The sequence below is a fragment of the Phoxinus phoxinus genome (genome assembly GCF_949152265.1).
Source record: "Phoxinus phoxinus genome assembly, chromosome: 13".
Classification (NCBI taxonomy): Eukaryota; Metazoa; Chordata; class Actinopteri; order Cypriniformes; family Leuciscidae; genus Phoxinus; species Phoxinus phoxinus.
This window is the reverse complement of record NC_136888.1, coordinates 34,396,147-34,421,146: the sequence shown is the minus strand read 5'-3', so window position 1 is coordinate 34,421,146 and position 25,000 is coordinate 34,396,147. Positions and strand designations below refer to the sequence as shown.

Here is a 25,000-nt window from a genome sequence, read left to right as displayed (position 1 = left end):
AGGCTGAGTGTGTGTGTGTGTCAAGCTGAGTGTGTGTGTGTGTGTGTCAGGCTGAGTGTGTGTGTGTGTGTGTCAGGCTGAGTGTGTGTGTGTGTGTCAGGCTGAGTGTGTGTGTGTGTGTGTGTGTGTGTGTCTGGCTGAGTGTGTGTGTGTGTCAGGCTGAGTGTGTGTGTGTGTCAGGCTGAGCGTGTGTGTGTGTGTGTGTGTGTGTGTGTGTGTGTGTGTGTGTGTCAGGCTGAGTGTGTGTGTGCATGTGTGTGTGTGTGTGTCAGGCTGAGTGTGTGTGTGTCAGGCTGAGTGTGTGTGTGTGTGTGTGTGTGTGTGTGTGTGTGTGTGTGTGTGTGTGTGTCAGGCTGAGTGTGTGTGTGTGTGTGTGTGTGTGTGTGTGTGTGTGTGTGTGTGTGTGTGTCAGGCTGAGTGTGTGTGTGTGTGTGTGTGAGTCAGACTGTGTGTGTGTGTGTGTGTGTGTCAGGCTGAGTGTGTGTGTGTGTGTGTGTCAGGCTGAGTGTGTGTGTGTGTGTGTGTGTGTGTGTGTGTGTGTGTGTGTGTGTGTGTGTGTGTGTGTGTGTGTGTGTGTGTGTGTGTGTGTGTGTGTGTGTGTGTGTCAGGCGGAGACACAACACGCTCTGGAAGAAGGGTCGATGATGTATTGACTCGGTTTAAATTTTGAACACATTTTTTTTACATAGTGTACCTTTTAAAATATATTCATTATCTTTGTATTGTTTTGTTCTTGCTTCCCCAAAGTATCTGTCCCAAAGTTCCACTTGCTTCAAGTCATTGCATTTGATACAAAGTATAATATATTGTGCAAGACAAGATCCTGTAGCATAAGCACTTCTCAAGACAAATATTTACAAAAATGTTGATTTGCATTCATGCCATTGGCAGATTTATTTGATGAAAATCCAAAGTGACTTATACTGTTTTTCGCCTACTATAAAGCAGGGGAGTATGCATATGCAGCCGTAGATCAATGTCCAGAAACAACTCATATTTTAATTTTGATCATCATTTCATGTTTTTCATAAAATATAATATATGCTAATGGTGTAGTTGAGGAAGTTTGCCGTAGACATGTAAAAAAGTACTTCATATCCCCCAAAACACAGCACAAACGTATAGATGAGAATTAAACGAAACAAATGATATATCATTTGTAATATTAAAAATGTATATATTTTTATACAATCTCTCTCTAAATTATTGAGGTCATATTGACAACAAACCCCATTTCCGGCAGGCGGCGCTAAAGCGTGTGCCCGCGTCTGTGCGCCACTGAAGCGCGCGCGAAGAAGAACCAGAATCCTTAAAGCGCGAACGCGTGTTGTTGTTTTCCTTCACGCTCGCGCTGTCGATTAGTTCGGTTGTTGAGTTTGTTTATGTTTTGTTTTTTCCCTTTTCATCGTTGTGTTTTATAACCTATCGTTTTTAAGATGCCTAAGAGATCCTACCCGTTCAGCGAGAGCTTCTCCTCGCAGTATAAAGTGCATGTTGGCCTGAAGGAGATCAATAACTCTGGCGTTTTAGGACTCAAGTACAAACAAGAGATTTACGGTGAGATATAAACATATTTATTACACGTATAACAGCATTACAGTGAAAAATAATACAATGTCAACGATACAAGTCACTGGAATGTTTTATAAATCGGTAAAATCAAAACTATTACTTGTAACGTGATTAATGATCATGTTGGTGCTAATTAATGATAATTATAACCAGGTGGTGTTAATGTCTTCAGTTTAAACTGATGATTGATTATTGGTCAGTTTTTATTACTTCTAATTAAAGCTTCTCGTTAAGTATGATAGATTGCGGTGAGGTAATCCGATTATTATAAAGGTTTAACATGCTTTATAATCAATATTATATATGAATATTGCTAATCTAGCTATATGAAGTGATTAATCTTACCAGCAGGTTATTGTTAAACATTGGTGCTAAACTTTAAGTGTCTTTATTAGAGATGCATGACATATCGGTTTGCCTGATATGTTAATTTTTAATGTTATCGGCCCGATAATAATTTAGCTGATATATTAAAGATGATAAATGTATGATTTCCTTCAGATAGACAGTTCAGATGCGCACTGTTCAACATGATGGTTTTAAATTGCTTGAAATATGATTGAAATCACTTCATAATAATGTAAAGTGCAACATGTGCAGCGCAAGTCTGTCATATCGGCTTCATAAAATTATATTGAGAATATTATAATTGTGTGTTTGGGACATGGCTTTTAATGGTAAGACTTGTTTTTGTAATCAGGCTCTCAAATTATATAAACGTATTAGGGCTGGGGTAAACTACTATTAATAAAACGATTAGTCGGGCGATATTTTATCGATTAGTCGACTAATTGGGCGATTAATATAACAATTATTTTTCTGTTACTCGAGTAATAATAACCCTGGCCTGGACATTGACATTGTCCAGACATTGGCGAGCTAGCGTACTGAATCATGATACTATAAGCTGGCTAACGTCATGTATTTGACTCGTGAACGACCACAGCATGAGTTAACGCTAACTAACGTTAAGTCGTGACTCGTGAGTTAGCTAACGCTAGACAAATAACGTTAAAAGCTGCTTGCTACCGTTAGCTAGATCTAGCTCTGTGCACTTTGGTGGTGCTGGGCTAACCAAGGCATCTTAGCTCTGTGCAGTTTGTTCATGCTAGTCAGGTCTGTAGGCAGCCTATTGAAAGGGGGGGTTCTTTTTTTCCAAAAAGTGGACCTTTTTGCAGTTTTTCTCCATCTTTTGTATTTAATTATGATGGTTTAAATACTTCATTTTGGTGACCTTTTATGCACTAATTTGTAAAAAAAAGAAAAAAGGAGGTTAAAAAATCCTGATCATGTAGGCTACGTTTTTTAATTATAAGATAATTACTTTTGTATTTTTCATAGAACATCAAATAGCGTACAATTATATTGTAAGTGTAGCTCATTACCTCTAGGGGGGTCCGGGGGCATGCACCCCTGGAAGAAAATTTTGTACATTTTAAAGATAAATTCATTAATCTGGAGCACTTTGAGTCACCTTAATTTACTGAAGACTACAAATTATATTATAATATTAATTCTCAATATGCTACACATTCATATTAACCTGTGCCTTATATGATGAAAATGGCTTCTCGATAATGTTTTTTGTCCCCTCACAATGACAGTAACGTTACATAGGCCTATTTTCCGTTAAAAATTGTGAAATTAGACAAAGTTTATTAGTTTGCCTGATTATTTCTAACATGTATGACCTAAACCAGCTGTCAAATATGAAATGTTTAGTTTAGCTACTTGCATCTTATCTCGCACTTGAGCATAAACTACTGTCTATGGTCGAGGTGCGCCTCGCGCTGCTGCTAAAATTCGCGCTCAGCCGCTTCTGTGAACATAAAGCCTGCCTACTTTGATTTGATTGGTCATCTCAATTATTCTGACATTGACAGGCAGTGACGGACCAATGAGGCTCAGATGAACACACACACCCTGTCCTTTGTTTCTGACGGTGCGAAGCTATCTGGACGTGTGTGTGTGTGTGTGCCGTGCGTATATCATATTAATTTGAAACAGCAACCCAGAATATTTGTCACAAGCATTGATTAAAACTATGATGACAATAATCACATGAAAAAAAAAAACGACTTACATTTTGGACCTTAGGCAGTGAGGGGGGGTTCGTTCGAACCACCCGAACCCCCCCTGCCTACGGGCTTGCTAGTTTAGTTACCGTTCACATTAGTTCAAAATCTGTTGGAACTATTTTTCTATTTTATTTAACTATTTGAAAAAAAAAACCTATTCAATTACTTTATGACAGTAATCATAAGTAAATGCATATAAATACATATAAGCATTGAAGGCTACATGCTGTAAAACCCAAATATTGAGAAATATTGCTTAAAAATAAGGAACCTTCTATGCTATTATGATTTTTGGTAGTAGTATTTTTATATATATATATATATATATATATATATATATATTAGCGGTTACCAGCTTTCAAATATAAATAATTATCAGGTATCGGCCACAAATGTTCACATCTGTGCATCTCTAGTCTTTATGAGTTTTCTAATTTGTCTATTAACTGTGTTTTGATTAGAGAAGACCAAGAGCCTGCTGTTCAGCGGGACCAGAGCCGTGATGGGCCGCATCTGGAAGGCGGACGGGGAGGAGAAGCGCTCGGATCCGGATCTGGTGCCGGGCCCTCAGACGCTCCTCAGGGGACAGACCATCATCGGGCTCGACGGCCGGCTGCAGAAAGCAGACGCTGCTCCCGGTCAGATCCAGTGCATTCACAAAATCATGTCTAAATGATTGTGGTTTGTTTCAGTCCTGTGCGCAACACTGGCGAGTTGTCACCGCTAACGTGATGTGTGTGTGTGTTCAGGTTGTGCAGCGGCTCCGTCGGCGTGCTGTGTGTGTCAGCGGGTCTCGGGCTCGAGGAGGCCGTGTTCTCAGTGCGAGCGTCCGGCGTGTCCCGTGTGTGTCCAGCAGTGCAGCGTCTGCTCCGAGCGCTCCTGCTCCCTGTGCTCCGTCACTGAGTGAGTTTACAGCGTACAAACACTTCAGCTTCAGCCAATCAGGGCTGTGTTTCCTGAACGCATCGCTAGCCAGCTATACTCACGAGTTCTGTCGTTATCAGCAGTTCAACGAGTCGGTGTTTAACGAACATCATCGCAGAGTTGTGTGTGTGTGATCTCGACCTGCGATTAGAAGCAGAGTTTCATGTTTGCATGACATGTGGACTAGGGCTGTCACTTTTTATGCGATATTCGAATATGCATCTGAAATATCCGTAATTGAACTACAAATAAACTATCCAGTTTTTAAAGTGCCTTGTGTAGTGCATTTTTTACAGTCTATGATTAGACCGTTTGTTTTTTGTTTTAAAAAAGTGTTTACTATACTAGTAATATTTAATAAGCGTAATATTATATACATATATCGAATACATAGCTTGGTATTTAATATCTGTTAGAATTAGATTTTTCTCAAAAGTGACAGCCCTGATGTGCACTCAATAAATCCTTATCTTGAGCAAAATACGCAAGCTGACATTCAGTACGATCTGTTTTATTTTTGTCAAGAGATTTAAAGTGTAGTTTTTGAAGAGTGCGCATGTGTGAACGAGCTCTAGTGTGTAAGAACGAGTCTATGATTGAATCTGGAAATAAAGCAAAATAACTGAGAAAAATTAGAAATATTCCTCAGATGCCATGACTGTAATTTATTGCAAAACATCTAGCGTTAATTCGATCTCAAACGGATTCATTAACAGTAGTTATTACTCCACCACGTGCGTGACATCATTAACCAACGTGGTTGAACGACCAATTTGCTTCAATATGGTTTCAAGAAACAGTCGTGACTAGAGAGTTGATTTCTCCAACGATGCACTGCACTATAGTACAGGGTGTCCGCGGGGTCTTAAAGTATTAAAAGTTGATCAATTAATTTAGAGAAAATTAAGGCCCTTAAAGGTAGGGTAGGTCAGAATTGTCTAAAAAAAACAAAACTTTAACTCAAATTTGTTTAAACTGTCTTTATATATCAATACATAATTAAAATGCAAGTACTCTAAAATAGAGAGTATAAAAAACTGAGTGACTCTAGTGTATTTAATCTTCAATAAACACAGCTCATTAATTCCATTCACTCCCACCTAAAAACGGGTGCGCGACTGCGCGCACGTGGGCGGAGCCAGTAATAGCGGTGGTAGTCATGGCGACGGAGAGTGACAGTCGCGCAAGCCAATCACCCGGTAGGAATTAATGAGCTGTGTTTTTTGAAGATTAAATACACTATAGTCACTCAATTTTTATACTCTCTTTTTCAAAGTACTTACATTTTAATTATGTATTGGTATATAAAGACAGTTTAAGCCAATTTGAAAAAAAGTTCTTTAGACAATTCTTACCTACACAATCTTTAAGTCTTAAATGCCATTTTCCAATTAAATTTGATATCATCTTTTCATTATGTATATTTGTCGATGAATTCTCTTGTGCTTGCGCTATCTTACAGTCTATGTCTAAGACTATACATATACAGGTACAATACCACAAATAAATTGGTTTTTAGTTCTACTTCAAAAACAGTTTTCATATACACAGGTGAAACTGGAAAATTTGAATATGGTGCAAAAGTTCATTTATTTCAGTAATTCAACTTAAAAGGTGAAACTAATATATTATCTAGACTCATTACATGCAAAGTGAGATATTTCAAGCCTTTATTGGTTATAATTGTGGTGATTATGGCTTACAGCTTATGACAACCTTTTCACAATATTCTAATTTTGAATTTGGGGCTTTCATAAACTAAGTCATAATCATCAAAATTATAACAAATAAAGTCTTATCTCACTGTGCATGTAATGAGTCTATATAATATATTAGTTTCTCCTTTTAAGTTGAATTACTGAAATAAATGAACTTTTGCACCATATACTAATTTGTCCAGTTTCTCCTGTATATAAGTAAATGTAAAGTGTCGTTGATGTAACAGTCAAGTCATCTTCATTTATATAGCGCTTTTAACAATGTAGATTGTTTCAAAGCTGCTTTACAGAGATAAACGGATAATGTAAGGTAACAGATTGTTTTGTCTTTATAGCGGTTCTTGAATAATGTTATTTTCCAGCTAAAGTTAGTTTTGATTGATTCACTTCCGGCGAAAGGATAATTTGTCATTAAATTAGAGGCCACTAAGACGACACCGTTCTCTCTACACAGACTTTAAACTGAACCTGTGAGAAACACTGATGGCGCTCACGTGCGCATCAAGAATTAATTCTATAGTTATGCGCGTTTGAATATGTGCGCATGTTTGTAATTCTCTACAAACCAAGCTTTAAACTACTTGTCCGGCCTATAAATTTGATACAAAATTTTATTTTATCACTACGGGGGAGATACGCGAATCTCCCACAATGCTTTATCTGTAGAGTGGTAAAGGGATCCTCCATAGGGAGAGGCTAGTTGGCGAGAACTTGAAGTGGCGATGAGTTTTTGAGGGTCTTAAATGTAACCGTAGTGAAGCGGTGTGTTACGGTGTCGTACGGGAAACACACTCCTGCTAGTGGTGTGTTCCTGAATGCTCGGGTCTGACTCTCCTCCGTCCTCAGCTACAGCGAGCGCTACGAGCGGATCCTCTGCTGCGGGTGTTCGTCCTGATGAGAAGCTCCTCCACCGATGGATGCTTGCGGAGAAGATTTTTAATGCATTACCAATTAAATGTAAATGAGATTACTATTTTATATATCTATGCTTTGTATTGTTTCTTGCGCTTTCCCTTGTGTATATACTTATTGAAATAAATACTTGATGATGCTTTCCTAATTGTTGTGTGGAGTTTAATTTTTTTATTTTATTAAAGAAAGCAAATGTTTTCTGATATGCAGTGTAATAAGCTACACTTTATTTGTCCCTGAAGGGGAATTTATCTTGTGCAAAGTGCTACAGTATTACTCTTGACCATACAATAACACATTACAACATAAATGTACATTACAACACGAGTGTATAAAGAAAATGAATTGTATGTAATGTGCTATAGGTTAAATCTTGGTCAAATTCTTCGAAAGCTTCAGTCTGTTATTTTTACCGATTGGCATTCTCAGTCAATAAAATGTAGTATTTGAGTGCATTAGTTTCATTATGAACATGATTATTAATAGTGCGTTGATCATGTGTGGTCACTAGAGGGCAGCAGCTGAATATAGTTCATTAGTGATTCTGAAGAGCGTGTTTGTCAGGATTATTCACCAGCAAAGCTTCACTAAATCTGCTTTAATTGTGATATATTTTCTTTCAGAATGAAACGGGAGGCTTTAAAATGTATCCATGTAACAGTTTGTCTTTGGAAACTTTAAAAAGGATTAAACTTTAAGCTCAATCAGACCCTCAAGAGAACTTTCATGTCATTTTGAGTCGAAGCAACTTGGTTCTTCTGCACTCTAAAAAATGCTGGGTTGTTTCAACCCAATTTTGGGTCAAATATGGACAAACCCAGCCGTTGGGTTAAATTTTTAAATTAAATTTTTAACCCAAATTTTGGGTTTGTCCATATTTGAAACAACCCAGTATTTTTGAGTGTGAGAAATAACATGGTGCTTTAGATATTTGTGTTATGGTTTAAGAGATTTTGACAAGTGTCACCCAGGTCGATTTTATATGATCAAAAATACAGTAATATTGTGATACTAAACTTTAAAATGGCGTTTTCTATGTGAATATATAGTAAAGTGTAATTTATAGATCAAAGCTGAATTTTCCGCATCATTACTCCAGTCTTCAGTGTCACATGATCCTTCAGAAATCAGTGTAATATGATGATCTGATGCTCAAGACACATGATTATCAGTGTTGAAAACAGTTGTATACATAAGACTGATCACTGAATAATGATCCAAATATGGATCTGCTCACAGAGGGCATCAGAAGACCCGGAATATAGCTTATTAGTTGTATGGACTGCTCTTATGATACGATTACATCCTTTTTGAAGCTTGAAAAACACTTCATGATGGCATGGAAGAGCATCTGAATGGTCTGAACTGTTTGCTGGATCTTCAGAACTCTATGGCATGTCTGCACAATGTAGTCTCTCCCAAAACATTTAATTCATGCTTTAAAACTTAGTTGTGTTAATAAATTGGCCAATGCCACCAAAACAAAAAGTGTGTGCGTGCATGTGTGTGTGTGTGTGTGTGCATGAGTGTGTGTGTGAACATGATGTTTATTGTAGTTCTAGACTAAATGTGAGCATCTCGTCTCACTTGCACAAAAAAATATTCAATATTCCTCAAAATGAATAAAATCAGTGAAATGCAGAATCAGAATACTATGAAAACCTCAAAATAACTAAATATGTTAAATAAAACATACATTATGCATTTAATCTCACTTTATTGACCGATGTACTTGCTTCTGCCCTTCGATGATTCAGTTTAATAAGCAGAAGTGACTATAGATAGATAGAAAGGTTTGCTTGTGTGCTTTCCTCTACTGTACACATGTCCTTCAGTCTGAGGATTATTATTTCACTTTTGCTGTGAAAGGGTCTTTACATTTGCCCAAAAATATAACTTTTGTGTTATAAAAAAAAACAAGCTCAGCCCAGGTGGGAACGCAAAAGTGACGTAACGTATTACTTTTCTAAAAAAGTAACTAAGTAATGCAATTAGTTACTTTTTAAGGGAGTAACGCAATACTTTTAATAGACAGATGTTGATCACTGAATGGATAACTTTGCATGTGATGATGGTTCACACGATGTGAATGTGTAGAAGTTGTGAAGAGATTGAGTTTCACTGAGAATCAACTCATCAGTTTAGATCAACAAGCCATGTGCATTTAGTCATTGTGCAAATTGTAGACAAATGTACATGCAATTTGCTTAAATCAATAAGAAATTCAAATCTGCTGTGAGTAAGAAACTAATTGTTCAGAGATCTGAACTTATTGTTTAAAGAGAAAAAAACCCCGTCTCATTTGAGAATTGAGCTAAAGCGATTGAGGAAAACTGTAACACAGATCCTGATATTGAGGGCATGCTGGAGATCGGAAAGCAGTCAGATGTTCCTCTATTATACTCTAATCGATTTTACAGCAATTAACAACATTTTTACAGGACTTTATTGGCAACTTTTTTGCCCGTAAAATCTACGGCACATTTTTAACAGTTTTGTCTGCTCCTCTGCAGCTATCCAGACTTTCATCAGGAGCGTTTTAATGACTGTTCGTTAGTGAAAATACAAAATAATTGCTGAAAAATATATTTACAGGATTTTATTGGCAACTTTTTTTGCCAGGTAAATTAGTGAAATTACTAAATATTGCAGTAAAATAAACTGCAAGCTTAATTTCAAAGTTACTGTAAAAAAAAAATACTGTATTTCACATACAACAATTAATTGTAAATTGCTTTACAGTATTATTCTGTAATCAATTTGACAGCAATTAACAAATTTTTTACAGGACTTTATTGGCAACTTTTTTACGGTAAATTCCTGTAAATCCAACGGTACTTTTTTTTATACAATGTACATATTCTTTTGTCTGCGCCTTCTCTGCAACTGTCCAGACTTTCATCAGGAGCGTTTAAAATGAACGTTCTTTAGTAAAATTTAAAAAAAATTACTGTAAAATAAAATAAAAGCTTATTTCAAAGTTACTGTAAAGAAACTACAAATGACTGTATTTCACATACAATTAATTGTAAATTGCTTTACAGTATTATACTGTAATCAATTTGACAGCCATTAACAAAATTTTTACAGGATTTTATTGGGAACTTTTTTTTTGCCAGGTAAATTAGTGAAATTACAAAATATTGCTGTAAAATAAAATACAAGCTTATTTCAAAGTTACTGTTAAAAAAACCTACAAATTACTGTATTTTACATACAACCAGTAACTGTAAATTGCTTTACAGTATTATACTGTATTTTGTGTTTTACAGTATTATACTCAATACTGTAAGTACTCAATGATGTAAGTATTTTACATCAATTAACATTTATACAGGACTTTATTGGCAACTTGTTTGCCAGTAAATTCCTGTAAATTCTACGGTAGTGTTTTTAGACATGAAGGTTGAGTAACTGATGACGTGATCCTCTAACACAGATCCTGATATTGTGGAAAGCAGTCAGATGTTCCTCTGCATGTTCTTTTGTCTGCGGCTTCTCTGCAGCTGTCCAGACTTTCATCAGAAGTGTTTTACTGTAAAAGGTCAGGGCCGTGGCTTCCGAGGCGGCTCCTCTTTCTCTGCGCCGCATGCCAGGGACCCGAAGGCCTGATGACGGGCCCTGCTGACTCCTGGACCGGCTTAAGTCCAGGCGTGTGGCTCTGAGTCCAGGAACAGCTGTGCTCAGAGAGACAGTGAGACACAGGCCTGCCTCGCTATAAATACGCCTGTGTGTGTGTGTGTGTGTGTGTGTGTGTGTGACAGCTGTGTTCGGCTGCTCCTCCATCGTCTTACGCTCTTGTCAAGTCACCTTCATTTATACAGTGCTTTTAACAATAAAGATGGTTTGATGAAAGCAGCTTTACATAAATAATAGGAAATTACAGTAACAGAGATTGTTTTGGCTTTACAGTTGCTCTAGAATAAAGTTATTATCCAGCTAAAGTTAGTTTTTGATTGATTAACTTCCATTGCAAAGATAGTTATTAACTTAGGGGCCGCTTACACAACACCACCCAAACTTTGAAATAGGTTCAAGTTTTGAAAACTATTTTCACGAGTCTTAATAGTCAAAGTTTGCCATGTGTGATTATCCACTATGCTTCAAAGGTGTTCTGGTTAGTTGCTAAAAGAAATTGTGCATTTATAGCTTGTTGATATAAGAATGTGTTTTCTTTCTGTTCTGAGTGGTTGTTAGGGTGTTCTGAGTGGTTGCTAAGGTGTTCGGAGTGGTTGTTAGGGTGCTCTGAGTGGTTGCTACGGTGTTGCTAGGTTGCTGTTCATGTGTTCAGAGCATTATTAGCTTGTCGATACAAGAATACATTTTCCAGCTGTTCTGAGTGATTGTTAAGTCGTTGCTGGGGGGTTGCTAAGGTGTTCTGAGTAGTTACTAAGGTGTTGATAGGTTGCTTTTCGTGTGTTCGGAGCATTATTAGCCTTTTGATACAAGAATGCATTTTCTAGCTGTCCTGAGTGATTGTTAAGGCATTGCTGGGTGGTTGTTATGGTGTTTTTAGAGTGGTTGCTTGGGTGTTCTGAGTGGTTGCTAAGGTGTTGCTAGGTTTCTGTTCATGTGTTCTGAGCATTATTAGCTTGTTGATGCAAGAATGTATTTTCCAGCTGTCCTGAGTTATTGTTAAGGCATTGCTGGGTGGTTGTTATGGTGTTCTGAGTGGTTACTTGGGTGTTCTGAGTGGTTGCTAAGGTGTTGCTTGGTTTCTGTTCATGTGTTCTGAGCATTATTAGCTTGTTGATGCAAGAATGCATTTTCTAGCTGTCCTGAGTGATTGTTAAGGCGTTGCTGGGTCGTTCCTAATGTGTTCTGAGTAGTTGCTACAGTAGGTGGTTGTTCATGTGTTGTGAGCATTATTAGATTGTTGATACAAGAATGTATTATCTAGCTGTTCTGAGTGGTTGCTAGGGTGATTGTGGGTTAAGGCGTTTTTGTTGGATGTGGAGATTATACAAACAAAAAAGTACCAAAAGGTAAGAGTGGTATTAACATCATTTTTAAGCATGGTACCATGTTAGGTCTACATACTGTTCTTTAAAATATTTTGTATGATTTTGCATGAATATAATAATCAGATGTGTTTTCTAGTTGTTCTGGGTGGGTCGCTAGGGTGTTGCTGGGTGGTTGCTTTGGTGTTCTGAGTTTTTGTTTTTATAGTTGCTATAAATAAATATTTTGTTTATGATGGTGCATGAATACAATAATCATGTGTTTTCAAGGTGTTCTTACTGGTTGCTTGGGGAATCCAAGTGGTTGCTAGGGTGTTGCTATGGTGTTCTGAGTGGTTGCTAAGGTGTTGTGAGCCTTAAAGGTTTGGTACATTGGTATTAACATGATTTTAGGCATGGACTACATGCTGTTCTTTGAAATATAATATGTACAATGTTGCATGAATATAATAAACGTGTTTTATAGCTGTTCTGAGTGGTCGTTATGGTGTTGCTAAGGTGTTCTGATTGGCTACTAAGTTTTTTTTTTATTATTTTTTTTTTTTTACTGGCTCATTCAGTACATATACAGCCATAGTACATATACAGCCATAACAATTTGTATGGTATTATCATGTTTTTTGTTGCATGTTTTGATTGTGCTATTTTGTAAAATACCTTGAAAATGCGTTGAATACAATATCATGGTTGCCTATTTATCATAGTATCATAGTATGAGCATCTCATACCGTCACTGTATGACCTCACAGTGCTAATAAGGTGACATTGAGGATATATCGACTTGAAGTTAATTATATAAGACACAAAGGTCTCGTCTCTGACAGAGCGTTGCTCGTTTTCCTGTTTTATGTGCATGTGTGTGTGTGTGTGTGTGTGTGTGAGGCTGCATTGCTCCTTTTCAAGTGTGACCACCTGTCTTTTGTTATGAGGTAAATAAATAAATAAACATGGCCAGGCACCAGATGTCCCCGGCCGTGCGTTCAGAGGTCAAGGTCTCCCACCGCTGGCCTTGCGAGGTGAAGACATCCAAGTTTCAACTTCACTTCTCCTACAAAGACTTCCTGTCGTCTGGGGAATACATGCAAATGTGCTAGCTGTGGTGAAATGGAAATTACATGAAGCTTTTTGATAAGCGAGGGCAAAACACACATCTAATTAAGTCAAAGAGACGACAGCGCGCTCATCAAAGAGTACAACTAGTCATGGCGTGCTTGTTTCTCATTTGCTAGTTGTCTAGTCCAGTCCTTCAGCTGTTTCATGCTCAAGGATGCAGATTTTAAGTGGACACCACTATCATTTATGGCAGAAAACTAAATGTCCTTATAATCATAGAAATGAAAACAATATGCAAAATTATGTGACATACTAAATATTTAATTTTTTAGAACATTCATTCATTTTATATATTTCCCCACACAAACTCACAAGTGAACCGATATTTAATATCGTCTAGATCAGATTTGCAATTCGGCAAAACATTAAATGTTTATCTAGTTTTGCCAGAATTTGACTGGAAACATAGGCTAATTTGAGTTGTTGGCGGTTGCTAGGGTGTTCTGAGTGGTTGCTAAGGTGTTGCTAAGTGGGTGCCCACGTGTTGTGAGCATTATTAGCTTGTTAAAACAAGAAGACATATCTTAGCTGTTCTGAGTGATTGCTAGGGTGTTGCTAGGGGGTTTATAGGGTGTTCTGAGTGGTTGCTAAGATGTTGCCAGGTGGCAACATGTGTTGTATTCATTATTAGCCTGTTGATTTGAGAATGTATTTCATAGCTGTTCTGAGTGATTGCTCAGGTGTTGTTAGGTTCTGACTGGTTGATAAGGTGTTGCTAGGTGGTTGCTCAAGTAATGTGGGTATTTTAGCTTGTTGACTCAAGTACTGAGTGGTTGCTGGGGGTTTCTATGGTGTTCTAAGTGGTTGCTAAGGTATTCTGAGTGGTTGCTAAGGTGTTGCTAGGTGGGTGCCCATGTGTTGTGAGCACTCAGAGCATAGCTGTTCTGAGTGATTGCTAAGGTGTTGCTCGGGGTCGCTAGGGTGTTCTGAGTGGTTGCTAAGGTGTTGCTAGGTTGCTGTTCATGTGTTCTGAGCATTATTATTAGCTTGTTGATGCAATAATGCATTTTCCAGCTGTTCTGAGTGATTGTTAAGTCATTGCTGGGTGGTTGCTAAGGAGTTGTTGGGGGTCGCTAGGGTGTTTAGAGTTTTTGCTAGGTTGGTGCCTATGTGTTGAGAGCATTATTAGCTCGTTAATACAAGACTGCATTTCATTTCTGAGTGATTGGTGAGGTGTTGCTGGGTTGTTGCTAGGGTGTTCTGATTAGGCTAGTAGGCTACTAAGATTTTTTACAGTAGCTCATTAGCACATTAATATGTCACTAATGGGAAGAAAAAAGTGAGAGCATGGTATTATCCTGATTTTTGTACCATGTTAGAATGGTAACGAGAGAAAAAAACGATATGTTTTATTATTTCCATTTAGCCTATAGTTTTTTCGCTGCTGTCCGACCCCATCAGAAACCACCACCGCTTTCCTGATTGTAAGACTGATCTCCAGGTGAAATGTTAATAGATTAAACCGCAATCCTCCGGGCCTCCAATAATTTAAATCCTAGAGTTTCCAGACGCGCCATCACACACACACTGACACACACACCCTTATTTACACGCCATTCCCTTTAACCGGGTCTGCAGCGGTTCGCTGAGCTTCAGGCCAGAACTCGAGAGCTGGAACCGGACAATAGACACACTGAACTACACACCACAGACAAAAGATCCGGGGTTTGATGGGGGTCGTTCCCCCGGAGCGTGTGGTCTCGATGGGGGAGGCCATGGGAATCACACCGCAGAGCAGCTGGATGTCTTTACATGTGCGGGCGGAGAATAATTAGGGTCTCACACGCTCAGAAAATGACCGGTGAATTGGCTTTTGAGATTCCGAATTAGCCACGCATTTCTGTTCCTGCTCCTGCGTGAAGTGTTTGTTTGCTGGGAATGCAAATGAGCGTCCAGTGAAGTTTAGGAAACGCTGAACGAGGAAGTCTAACACGGAAAAATGAGTAAAGTTGCAGGTTCACTTTGCACTGCACCTGCTTCATATCTGGTCGTGTGTGTGTGTGTGTGTGTGTGTGTGTGTGTTATTCCCTCCCCTTCCACATCATCGGTATTCAGGAGAAGCCGCAGTGTTTTCTGTACACAGATCCACACCGACAGACTGACGCGAAACTCCTTGGAAATACATCTGAGGTCATTCATCATCCCTGATTCCCATGATCTGACCAATGGGGTTTCCACACTTTTAGATTTCTAACTTAGAAATTAGCTATAAAACCGGTTCCCATCACTTTATGGATTTATTTTATTTATTTTTTATTTATTAAACCATAAACATACTATTTTTTTATAGTGAACATTATTGTATTTTTTTATTAATATAAATTCACAACTTCTGCTCAGCTCAATTATTTTATTTCTTTTTTTAAGTTAATCTTTATAAAAAATAATAAAAAATAAAAAAAACAGATCACTCTTAGACTTTTTTTTATAGTATTAAATGTGAAAGTATTTTGGAATAATTTGAGAACTACTATATAAAAAAAATCTAAGAGTGACCTGGGATTTATTTTTTTAATCATTTTGAAATTTAAAATTGCAAACTCTGGTGCCTCTGGAGCATTTTAAATCTATTATTCGGTCACTCGAAGAAGACTCATTGATCTGCAATTGTTTTTGAGTGTTTTAATTTGTAAATTTGTTGTTTCAATCTGTAAATTGTGACTAACTGCTGTCCATTCTTGGCCAGGACACTCCTGTGAAAAAGATTTTTCTGGTTAAATAAAGGTCAAATTATTTTTTTTAATTTTTTTTTAAAAAAAGATTACACTCCAAAAAAGCTATGAAATAATTGAGCTGAGTTTATATTAATTATAGAAATTTTCAAGATTTTAGTAATTTTCACGTCTTTTTTAAAGTGTTTTTAAAGAAAATCTTCAGGATTTTTTCTTGTTAATCTTCAGTAATGCAATGTCGCTTAAGCATCATAAAAAAAAAAAGACAAACACAATAATTTCACAGAAAATGATGTTTAATCTACGCTTAATCTAAATAAGGATCTAGATAAAGATTGTCACATTTTCACAGCACAAACAAACGGGCAGAAAAGTCAAATGTGTCTGAAGAAGAAAGAAAGAAAGAAAGAAAGAAAGAAAGAAAGAAAGAAAGAAAGAAAGAAAGAAAGAAAGAAAGAAAGAAAGAAAGAAAGAAAGAAAGAAAGAAAGAAAGAAAGAAAGAAAGAAAGAAAGAAAGAAAAAGAAAGCGCACACAAACAAACAAAGAATCAAAATAAATTACCAAAGAATTCCAAGCAAAATCAAATCCAACAGATTGTCATCTACATTCACTAAAAGACTTACAATCAAGCTTTTGTTTCCTATAAAATATGTTTTTGTTTATCAAAAAAATTATATTACATCTAATGGCACTTCTACAAAGTCTATTAAAAAGTCTCAACTTAGTATCATCTTTCATTGTACAAGTCAAAATTCTCAGATACAGGAACATTTTGCACAAGAAACAAACCAATAAATATTACTTATGATTATACAATTTCACAGTCTGAACCTTAGAAGACAATAATCCAGAATTAATGTACATACAGCCGCACAATTCCAGAATCATAATTATCACCGCCACTGAAAATCTGACAGTAAAGTCATGCGGAAATCATCTCGGTCCATAATTATGATGATGATGAGTTCATTATTGCATCCATATATTGGCTGAGTGTTGCTTTGAACATTAGAAAAGTGAATCTTGTCATAGTTGTGATCATGTAAATATATCAAATAAAGAAAAAATCACTGAAATCCACAAATCAACTATAAATAACTCGCCCACAAACTTATGATATTATTTTGCACGACTGAAAACACACACAGACGTAGATTTGTGCAGTTTAACTGATGAGAGATGCGGGTCCAGTGTGAAGAAATGACAGACTAAGTCTCATAATTATGACGTTTTCAGGTAGATTATTATTATTAATATTATTATTAGTCTTCAGGTTTTCGGATGTTTGTGCTTGTGAACCAACAGAAACGTCGGCCATTTTAATCTCGGCCACGACTGGAAGAGTCATTCTCTAAAACCAAACGTGATAAATAAAATACATATTTACAATAAATATACAGTTAGAAATAGCAGCCTACAGTATGTGAGTGTTGTGTCTATCCCAGAAGTGCTTGATAGTCAAACTTCATTCGATAAGCTTGGTTTGCGGTGATGATGATGATGATGATGATGGATTATCCCGATATTAGAGCAAATATCCGCACAATCACGCTTCTACACTTTTAATGTCACGTCTAGAGCAAAACCCTGAACCAAAAACACACTAATAAATAACTAATCAAGTTTATCAGGACCGACAGCAGAACGTGGAGTTTTTAGTGCTATAGTTATTATAAACATTCTGTCCTGTTGAACCGTTAAAGTCACGGCGGTCAGCAGCGGCTCAACCACATAACATTATATCAAAGAAAGAAGAGGAGATGTTAGTGAATCAGTGTTCTTCAGATATTAGTATAAACTCCAGCGAGACACGGATCTGATGATGTGCTTCTCACGTGTGTGTGTGTGTGTGTGTGTGTGTCAGAGAAATGATACAGGACCCTTCAGCCCTTCAGGACACAGAACACACTGACCGCTTATATATAATCTGCCTGTGCTTCAGTTAGTGTGTGTGTGTGTGTGTGTGTGTGTGAGTGAGAGAGTGTGTACGTGTGTGTGTGAGTGAGAGACTGTGTGTGTGTGTGTGTGTGTGTGTGAGTGAGAGAGTGAGAGAGAGTGTGTACGTGTGTGTGAGTGAGAGAGTGTACGTGTGTGTGTGTGTGTGTGTGTGTGAGAGAGAGAGAATCTGTGTGTGTGAGTGTGTTTGAGAGTGCATGTGTGTGTGTTTGTTTGTGTGAGAGTGTGAATGAGTGCGTGTGTGTGTGTGTGTGTGCGTGTGTGCGAGTGTGTTTGTGTGTGTGAGAGAGAAAGTGCGCATGTCTAGTGCGAATGTGTTTGAGAGTGCGAGTGTGTGTGTTTGTTTGTGTGAGAGAATGAATGCGTGTGTGTGTGTGTGTGTGAGTGTGTTTGTGTGTGTGAGAGAGAAAGTGCGCATGTCTGAGTGAGTGCGAGTGTGTTTGAGAGTGCGAGTGTGTGTGAGAGTGTGTGAGTCTGTTTGTTTGTTTGTTTGTGTGAGGGTGTGTGTGTGGGTGTGTGTGCGCGTGTGTGTGGGTGTGAGAGAGTTTGTGTTTGAGAGTGCGTGTGTGTGTGTGTTTGTTTTTTTGCGTTTGTGTGAGAGTGTAAGAGTGTGTGTGTGTGTGTGTGTGTGTGATTACGCACAAATCAATGAAATCATCAACCGTACAGTACATCTTCAAAACTCAATAGTGGTCAAGTAATATGTAATAAATTACAGCAGATATGAAATCAAATCTGGACGGAGCTGCATAACCACTTTATCAGTGCGTTGCATGTTCGAACTTCACACACACACACACACACACGTATTTATATATAAGATGTCAAGTCCCAAGTGCATCAAATAATTGATTGCCGGAGACACAATTGTGTCAATAAACAAATTCCTGCCAATTGCAAAACACCGGATGTTATATTATGATTATGATTATATTAGAGCTTGCTTGGTTTATCCGATGGCCAGAGTTTTGACGAGTCCGCAGTGGAACTTGCGTATGTGCCGGTACAGATCTCCAGACTGTGTGAAGCGTCTCTCACACCACTTGCACGCGTGCGGTTTCTCGCGTGTGTGAACCACGGCGTGCCGGCTCAGGTTGTGTGAGTACTGGAAGCTCTTCCCGCACTGTCCGCACGTGTACGGCTTCTCCCCGGAGTGTGTGCGCTCGTGCCGCTTGAGCGTGTACATGCAGGAGAAGGTCTTCCCGCACTGCCCGCACGTGGGAACGGATCCGTCGGGAGAGAGCTTGGAGCGGACGCCGTCCTTCTCCCGGAAGTGAGCGCTGAGGTGCATCTGGAGCACGTGTGGGCTCGGGAACACCTTGCTGCACAGCGGACACACACACACTTGCTGGCCTCCCGTCGGGAGCAGAATCCCGCTGGATGTGGAGATGTCCGAAGACGCGAGATCGTCCTCGTCTTCGCCTTCGCTGTCTCCGAGTTGGCGCTCGGAGCGCACACGCAATCCCTCGTCCATCAGCTCGTCGTCCGCCGGGAGCAAACCGGACTTGTTTCCCGGGAAGAGTTCAGCGAACCCTGTCACCACTGAACTCCTGGCGCTATTCCCAAAGCGCTGGCTCTCCGGGCTCTCCGGATCACCGTCCTCCTGCTCTGACAGCAAGTCATGTTCGTCTTTAACAAGTGTCTCGGTGTCCTGCTGCTGGCTGTCGAGGGCCAGCTGTCCCGAAACACAGGCGTCGTCTCGGAGAGGCTTGAAAGACAAATCCAGCGCGCAGTCCGTGTCATCCGACCTTTGGGAACTCCTGACATCCGCTTTTGTCTTTCCAGCTGTTCGGACACAAACCTCGGCCTCTGCTGACACATAATTGACACTTACAAGATCCGGGTGACCGTTCGCCTTCTGCCCGATCCCGTCGCACATCTCCTTATCCTTCAGTTTTCCCTTACACACCTTCACGATGTCGTACATGTGCAGATAGCTGGCGGCGGCTAGGACGTCCTCCACGGGAAGGGTTCCCAACGCAAGCTTTCCTTCATACATGAATTCAAGAAGCAAACCGAAAGCCGGCGCCGTCACGATGTCGCTGTTTAAATGCACCAGGTCCCGTTTTTCCGGCTGGTCCCGGTAGAAGAGGTGGAAGAACATGCTGCACGAGGCCAGGACGGATCTGTGCGCTTTAAACCGGGCCGGTCCCACCAGAACGGTGCAGTCGCAGAGGAACCCTTGCTGTCTCTGCTGACTCAGGCACGCGAGCAACTGCCGGCTATGCTCTGGGAACTCCATTCTTATGCCGGGAACCTGCCGGAAAACAGGAAAAACTGGATGTTAAATAAACGCTGGGTAGCCATTCATAACGTGCAGACTTAACGACGGGCCGCTGGAGACTAACAAAAGTGGACACAAGCGGTTTCAGCCGACAGAAAACTCTATCTCAAGCACTGAAAATCACTTATAATGCAACACACACACACACACACACACACACACTACAGATCAGTTGAAGACTGTTTATCAGTTAGTTGAGGCAGATGATTTAACAAACCACTTCTAATGCAACACACACACGCGCACACACACACACACACACACACACACACACACACACACACACACACACACACACTAAGGATCAGTTGAAGACTGTTTATCAGTTAGTTGAGCCAGATGATTTAACAAACCACTTCTAATGCAACGCACACACACACACACACACACACACCACTGATGACAGACAGAAGTAATGCCATAATGCTTTAAAAACAAGTTGAAACAACTTTTCACTTCTAAAAAATAAATCACTTATAACACACACACACACACACACACAATGTAGTTAATGCCACAATGCATTAAAAATTAATTAAAACAAGCTGTTTTTAATGCATGTCAGACGAACAGTCTACAAAGAACATCACTTCTAATTCAACACATGAAATTGGAAATATTCCGCCATAATGCATTCAAAACAAGTCGAGACAAACAAAAAGTGGAGCCGACCTGCTGCAAACCAACCATTTTCAGTCTAAAATAAACTTTATCTCAAGCACAGAAAATCACTTCAAATGCAACACATACAAATTCTAATTATTCCGCCATAATGCGTTAAAAACAAGTTCACATTCACACGCTGCTTTTTTAAACGCATGTCAGAGAAAACCCACTGAAGACATTAAAGTGCAGTTCTCTCCATCACATCAGCTGTCACACACAGTTGAACAAACACAACCTGTTGTTAAACTCTTACAAACACCAGCTCACCCTCGTTAGATCAGATCTCACACACGTTGATCTTCAGGCTGAGCTTTCCATCACACATCGGCGGAGAGTGAGAATAATCCTCAGGCATGCGCACACCAGCTCACATCTCCAAACACCAGAACACACGGAGAGACCGCGACAGCGCGACATTAAACTCGAGAGAAGAAGAGTTTCCGAGCAGCAGAAGAGACTGGACGCGGAGCGCGCGCGCGTGCGTGCGTGTGTGTGTGTGTGTGTGTGTGTGTGTGTGTGTGATCTAGTGGAGTCAGCTGCTCTGACATCAGCCTCGAATCTCCAGCTGTGTCTTTATGCCATATGTTCCTCTGAGAAACCGCAAACTTCTCTGACTTTACGCTCTTTAACGCGTTGTATAATATTAATATGATAGAGACACACAGACGCGTCGCGCTGATATTAAAGTTTCTGACGCACGCATACGCTCGTGACGGGACACTTTTGTTTAACACGAGCGTCAGAACAAGAGCGTTGCGCATTAGAGAAACGACAGAGGAACTTTTGCGCGTCTTTTCTCCTTCTTTAATCGTGTAATACACACTTTATACGCAGATCGCTCGCGGAACACACACACACACACACACACTGTAAACGTCCGATGTGAAGCGCGGCGGCGGAACTCGCGGATCAAACGCGCGCGCGCAGATACACTGTTTCACATCGAATGCATGAAAGTCCGTATTAAAACTCATAAATATATGTATATACTCACTGTCGCGTCATCAGAAGGACCCGCGCGCGCTCATGGTGTGAGTCCAGATGTTGGAGTCTCTATTCCTCGAGTCTCTCTGGTGCGCATGAAACACTCTGCGCTGCGCGTGTGTGTGTGTGTGAGGGAGTGTGTGTGTCAGGCAGGTTGTTAATGGTCCAGTCTCGCGATAACACCAGTGTACTGTACTTCAGGACAAACTCACACTGGGGCAGTAAGTAGCAGGGATCACTCAGAAGACAGCTGTGCCACTCATTCTGCATTTATAAAAGCGCATTTATATGTTTTTGATATAATGCAACTATATATATAGATATATAGATGGATATAATTTTTTTTTATATGTGTGTATATATATATATATATATATATATATATATATATATATATATATATAGAAAGAGAGAGAGGGAGAGATTCAAATCTCTATATTTTATAGACTTTATTATTATTAGGCATTATTATTGTGAATTTTTTTTACATTATTGTTGTCAAGTTTTTAAAAAAATCCGAAATTTTCAACTTGGTCTTAGAATCTTTTAAAGAATTTTTACTTTATTTTTTACTGTATTTTGTTATTATTTTTTAGTTATTTAATAATGTTTTTTTTTATATTGGTTTCAAGTTTACATGAAAAAAATCCCAGATTTTCTCTTAAGATGTTCTTAAGTTTTAAATATTTTTTAATGAATTATTATAATTTTATTTTTGAGTTTAAATGAAAAAGTTTAAATGAAAACATATTCCAGATTTTCAACTTGGCTTAGCTTTTTTTTTTACTTTTTTTTTTCATTTTTCATTTATTAATATATTACTTATATATTATTTCCAAGTTTAAATTGAAAAATCCAAAATTTTCAACTTTAATATAATTCAAATTTAAATGATGTTTTATTAACAAGGTTCGGGAGAAGCACGTTCAGATAATTAACACAAGTGGAGAGCACTCAGCAATCAATGGTAAAAGGTATATATACACTCAGCAGTCTCACCTCATCTCATTGACAGTTTTGAAGCATCCCTCCACCACCCCTTCTCCACGCTTCTAGTCCTAAGCACTTCGAGCTCGGAGCCCTCCCTCCACCACCCCTTCTCCACGCTTCTAGTCCTAAGCACTTACATACGGGGGAGTACTCTGGGTTCGGGCCGAACTTCGAGCTCCGGACAGCACGCCAAATATTAAACTTTACCCCCTCAAATTATATGTAAGTGTGAACTCGTGAATGTAGACTCAACTCAACTTCCTTCCAGTTCCCCCATACAAAAACAACTATGGTCAGAAATCCTTTTTATATATTTACACTAAAATTTGGAATGACATTCCCCATCACATTCGAACATTATGACCATCACATATTTCAAAAAGTCATATAAACTATTTCTTCTTGATAGTCATACTTGCACGCACTTATTGTCCATGTATTGTTTTTACTAAATATTTAGGGTTTTTCACAAGTTACAATATCTGCATTTTAATTGTATATTCATTATCTTTCTGGGTTTTATATGCATTTAAATCTTGAGTTTTTAAAAAAAATTAAATATTGACATAGCAGGTGCATTTCCCCAGAACAGATCGCTCAGGTCAGAACAGCTGAAAATAAGAGACATTTGCTAATACAAAGTGAGGTGAAGAGGAACTTCATCTAAAGAGCTTCATTATAAGACCTTTCCCTTTTCTCTGGAAAAATGGACAGTTTTTGGAGAGAGCTCGTGAGCTGCACATGTAGTGTGTACTGCAGCCAACACTCCTCTCTCCAGCACATGTAGTGTGTACTGCAGCCTACACTCCTCTCTCCAGCACATGTAGTGTGTACTGCAGCCTACACTCCTCTCTCCAGCACATGTAGTGTGTACTGCAGCCTACGCTCCTCTCTCCAGCACATGTAGTGTGTACTGCAGCCTACACTCCTCTCTCCAGCACATATAGTGTGTACTGCAGCCTACACTCCTCTCTCCAGCACATGTAGTGTGTACTGCAGCCTACACTCCTCTCTCCAGTACATGTAGTGTGTACTGCAGCCTACACTCCTCTCTCCAGCACATGTAGTGTGTACTGCAGCCTACACTCCTCTCTCCAGCACATGTAGTGTGTACTGAAGCCTACACTCCTCTCTCCAGCACATGTAGTGTGTACTGAAGCCTACACTCCTCTCTCCAGCACATGTAGTGTGTACTGCAGCCTACACTCCTCTCTCCAGCACATGTAGTGTGTACTGCAGCCTACACTCCTCTATCCAGCACATGTAGTGTGTACTGAAGCCTACACTCCTCTCTCCAGCACATGTAGTGTGTACTGAAGCCTACAGTCCTCTCTCCAGCACATGTAGTGTGTACTGCAGCCTACACTCTTCTCTCCAGCACATGTAGTGTGTACTGCAGCCAACACTCCTCTCTCCAGCACATGTAGTGTGTACTGCAGCCAACACTCCTCTCTCCAGCACATGTAGTGTGTACTGCAGCCTACACTCTTCTCTCCAGCACATGTAGTGTGTACTGCAGCCAACACTCCTCTCTCCAGCACATGTAGTGTGTACTGCAGCCTACACTCCTCTCTCCAGCACATGTAGTGTGTACTGCAGCCTACACTCCTCTCTCCAGCACATGTAGTGTGTACTGAAGCCTACACTCCTCTCTCCAGCACATGTAGTGTGTACTGAAGCCTACACTCCTCTCTCCAGCACATGTAGTGTGTACTGCAGCCAACACTCCTCTCTCCAGCACATGTAGTGTGTACTGCAGCCTACACTCCTCTCTCCAGCACATGTAGTGTGTACTGCAGCCTACACTCCTCTCTCCAGCACATGTAGTGTGTACTGAAGCCTACACTCCTCTCTCCAGCACATGTAGTGTGTACTGAAGCCTACACTCCTCTCTCCAGCACATGTAGTGTGTACTGCAGCCTACACTCCTCTCTCCAGCACATGTAGTGTGTACTGAAGCCTACACTCCTCTCTCCAGCACATGTAGTGTGTACTGAAGCCTACACTCCTCTCTCCAGCACATGTAGTGTGTACTGAAGCCTACACTCCTCTCTCCAGCACATGTAGTGTGTACTGAAGCCTACACTCCTCTCTCCAGCACATGTAGTGTGTACTGCAGCCTACACTCCTCTCTCCAGCACATGTAGTGTGTACTGAAGCCTACACTCC

General features: G+C 39.5%; 2 protein-coding genes across 3 annotated transcripts; one reads left to right on the top strand and one right to left on the bottom strand.

Moving 5' to 3' along the window:
• The first annotated feature begins 1,205 nt into the window (after positions 1-1,205).
• On the top strand, positions 1,206-7,912 carry siva1 (SIVA1, apoptosis-inducing factor). Its single transcript, XM_079633015.1, has 4 exons — positions 1,206-1,557; positions 4,112-4,288; positions 4,400-4,553; positions 7,139-7,912. Exons 1-4 carry the CDS (start codon positions 1,437-1,439, stop codon positions 7,185-7,187), a joined length of 501 nt encoding a protein of 166 aa, XP_079489141.1. The 5' UTR covers positions 1,206-1,436; the 3' UTR covers positions 7,188-7,912.
• A 10,581-nt stretch (positions 7,913-18,493) lies between these two features.
• On the bottom strand, positions 18,494-21,987 carry zbtb42 (zinc finger and BTB domain containing 42). 2 transcript variants are annotated; one of them, XM_079633919.1, is made up of 2 exons: positions 21,852-21,987; positions 18,494-20,164 (listed from the first exon to the last, which is right to left on the bottom strand). In XM_079633919.1, exon 2 carries the CDS (start codon positions 20,147-20,149, stop codon positions 18,857-18,859), a length of 1,293 nt encoding a protein of 430 aa, XP_079490045.1. In that variant the 5' UTR covers positions 20,150-20,164; positions 21,852-21,987; the 3' UTR covers positions 18,494-18,856. The 2 variants fall into 2 exon arrangements, with proteins under 2 accessions (XP_079490045.1, XP_079490046.1); XM_079633920.1 differs by lacking the exon at positions 21,852-21,987 and adding an exon at positions 21,125-21,406 and having other exon boundaries at positions 18,645-20,164.
• Positions 21,988-25,000: the final 3,013 nt, after the last annotated feature.

Bases quoted from the DNA above. Each gene is read 5' to 3' on its own strand.
- zbtb42 (XM_079633919.1), bottom strand. From the start codon at position 20,149: ATGGAGTTCCCAGAGCATAGCCGGCAGTTGCTCGCGTGCCTGAGTCAG.
- siva1 (XM_079633015.1), top strand. From the start codon at position 1,437: ATGCCTAAGAGATCCTACCCGTTCAGCGAGAGCTTCTCCTCGCAGTAT. The intron at 1,558-4,111 runs GTGAGATATAAA...TGTTTTGATTAG, and splicing joins GTACAAACAAGAGATTTACG to AGAAGACCAAGAGCCTGCTG. The intron at 4,289-4,399 runs GTCAGATCCAGT...GTGTGTGTTCAG, and splicing joins GAAAGCAGACGCTGCTCCCG to GTTGTGCAGCGGCTCCGTCG.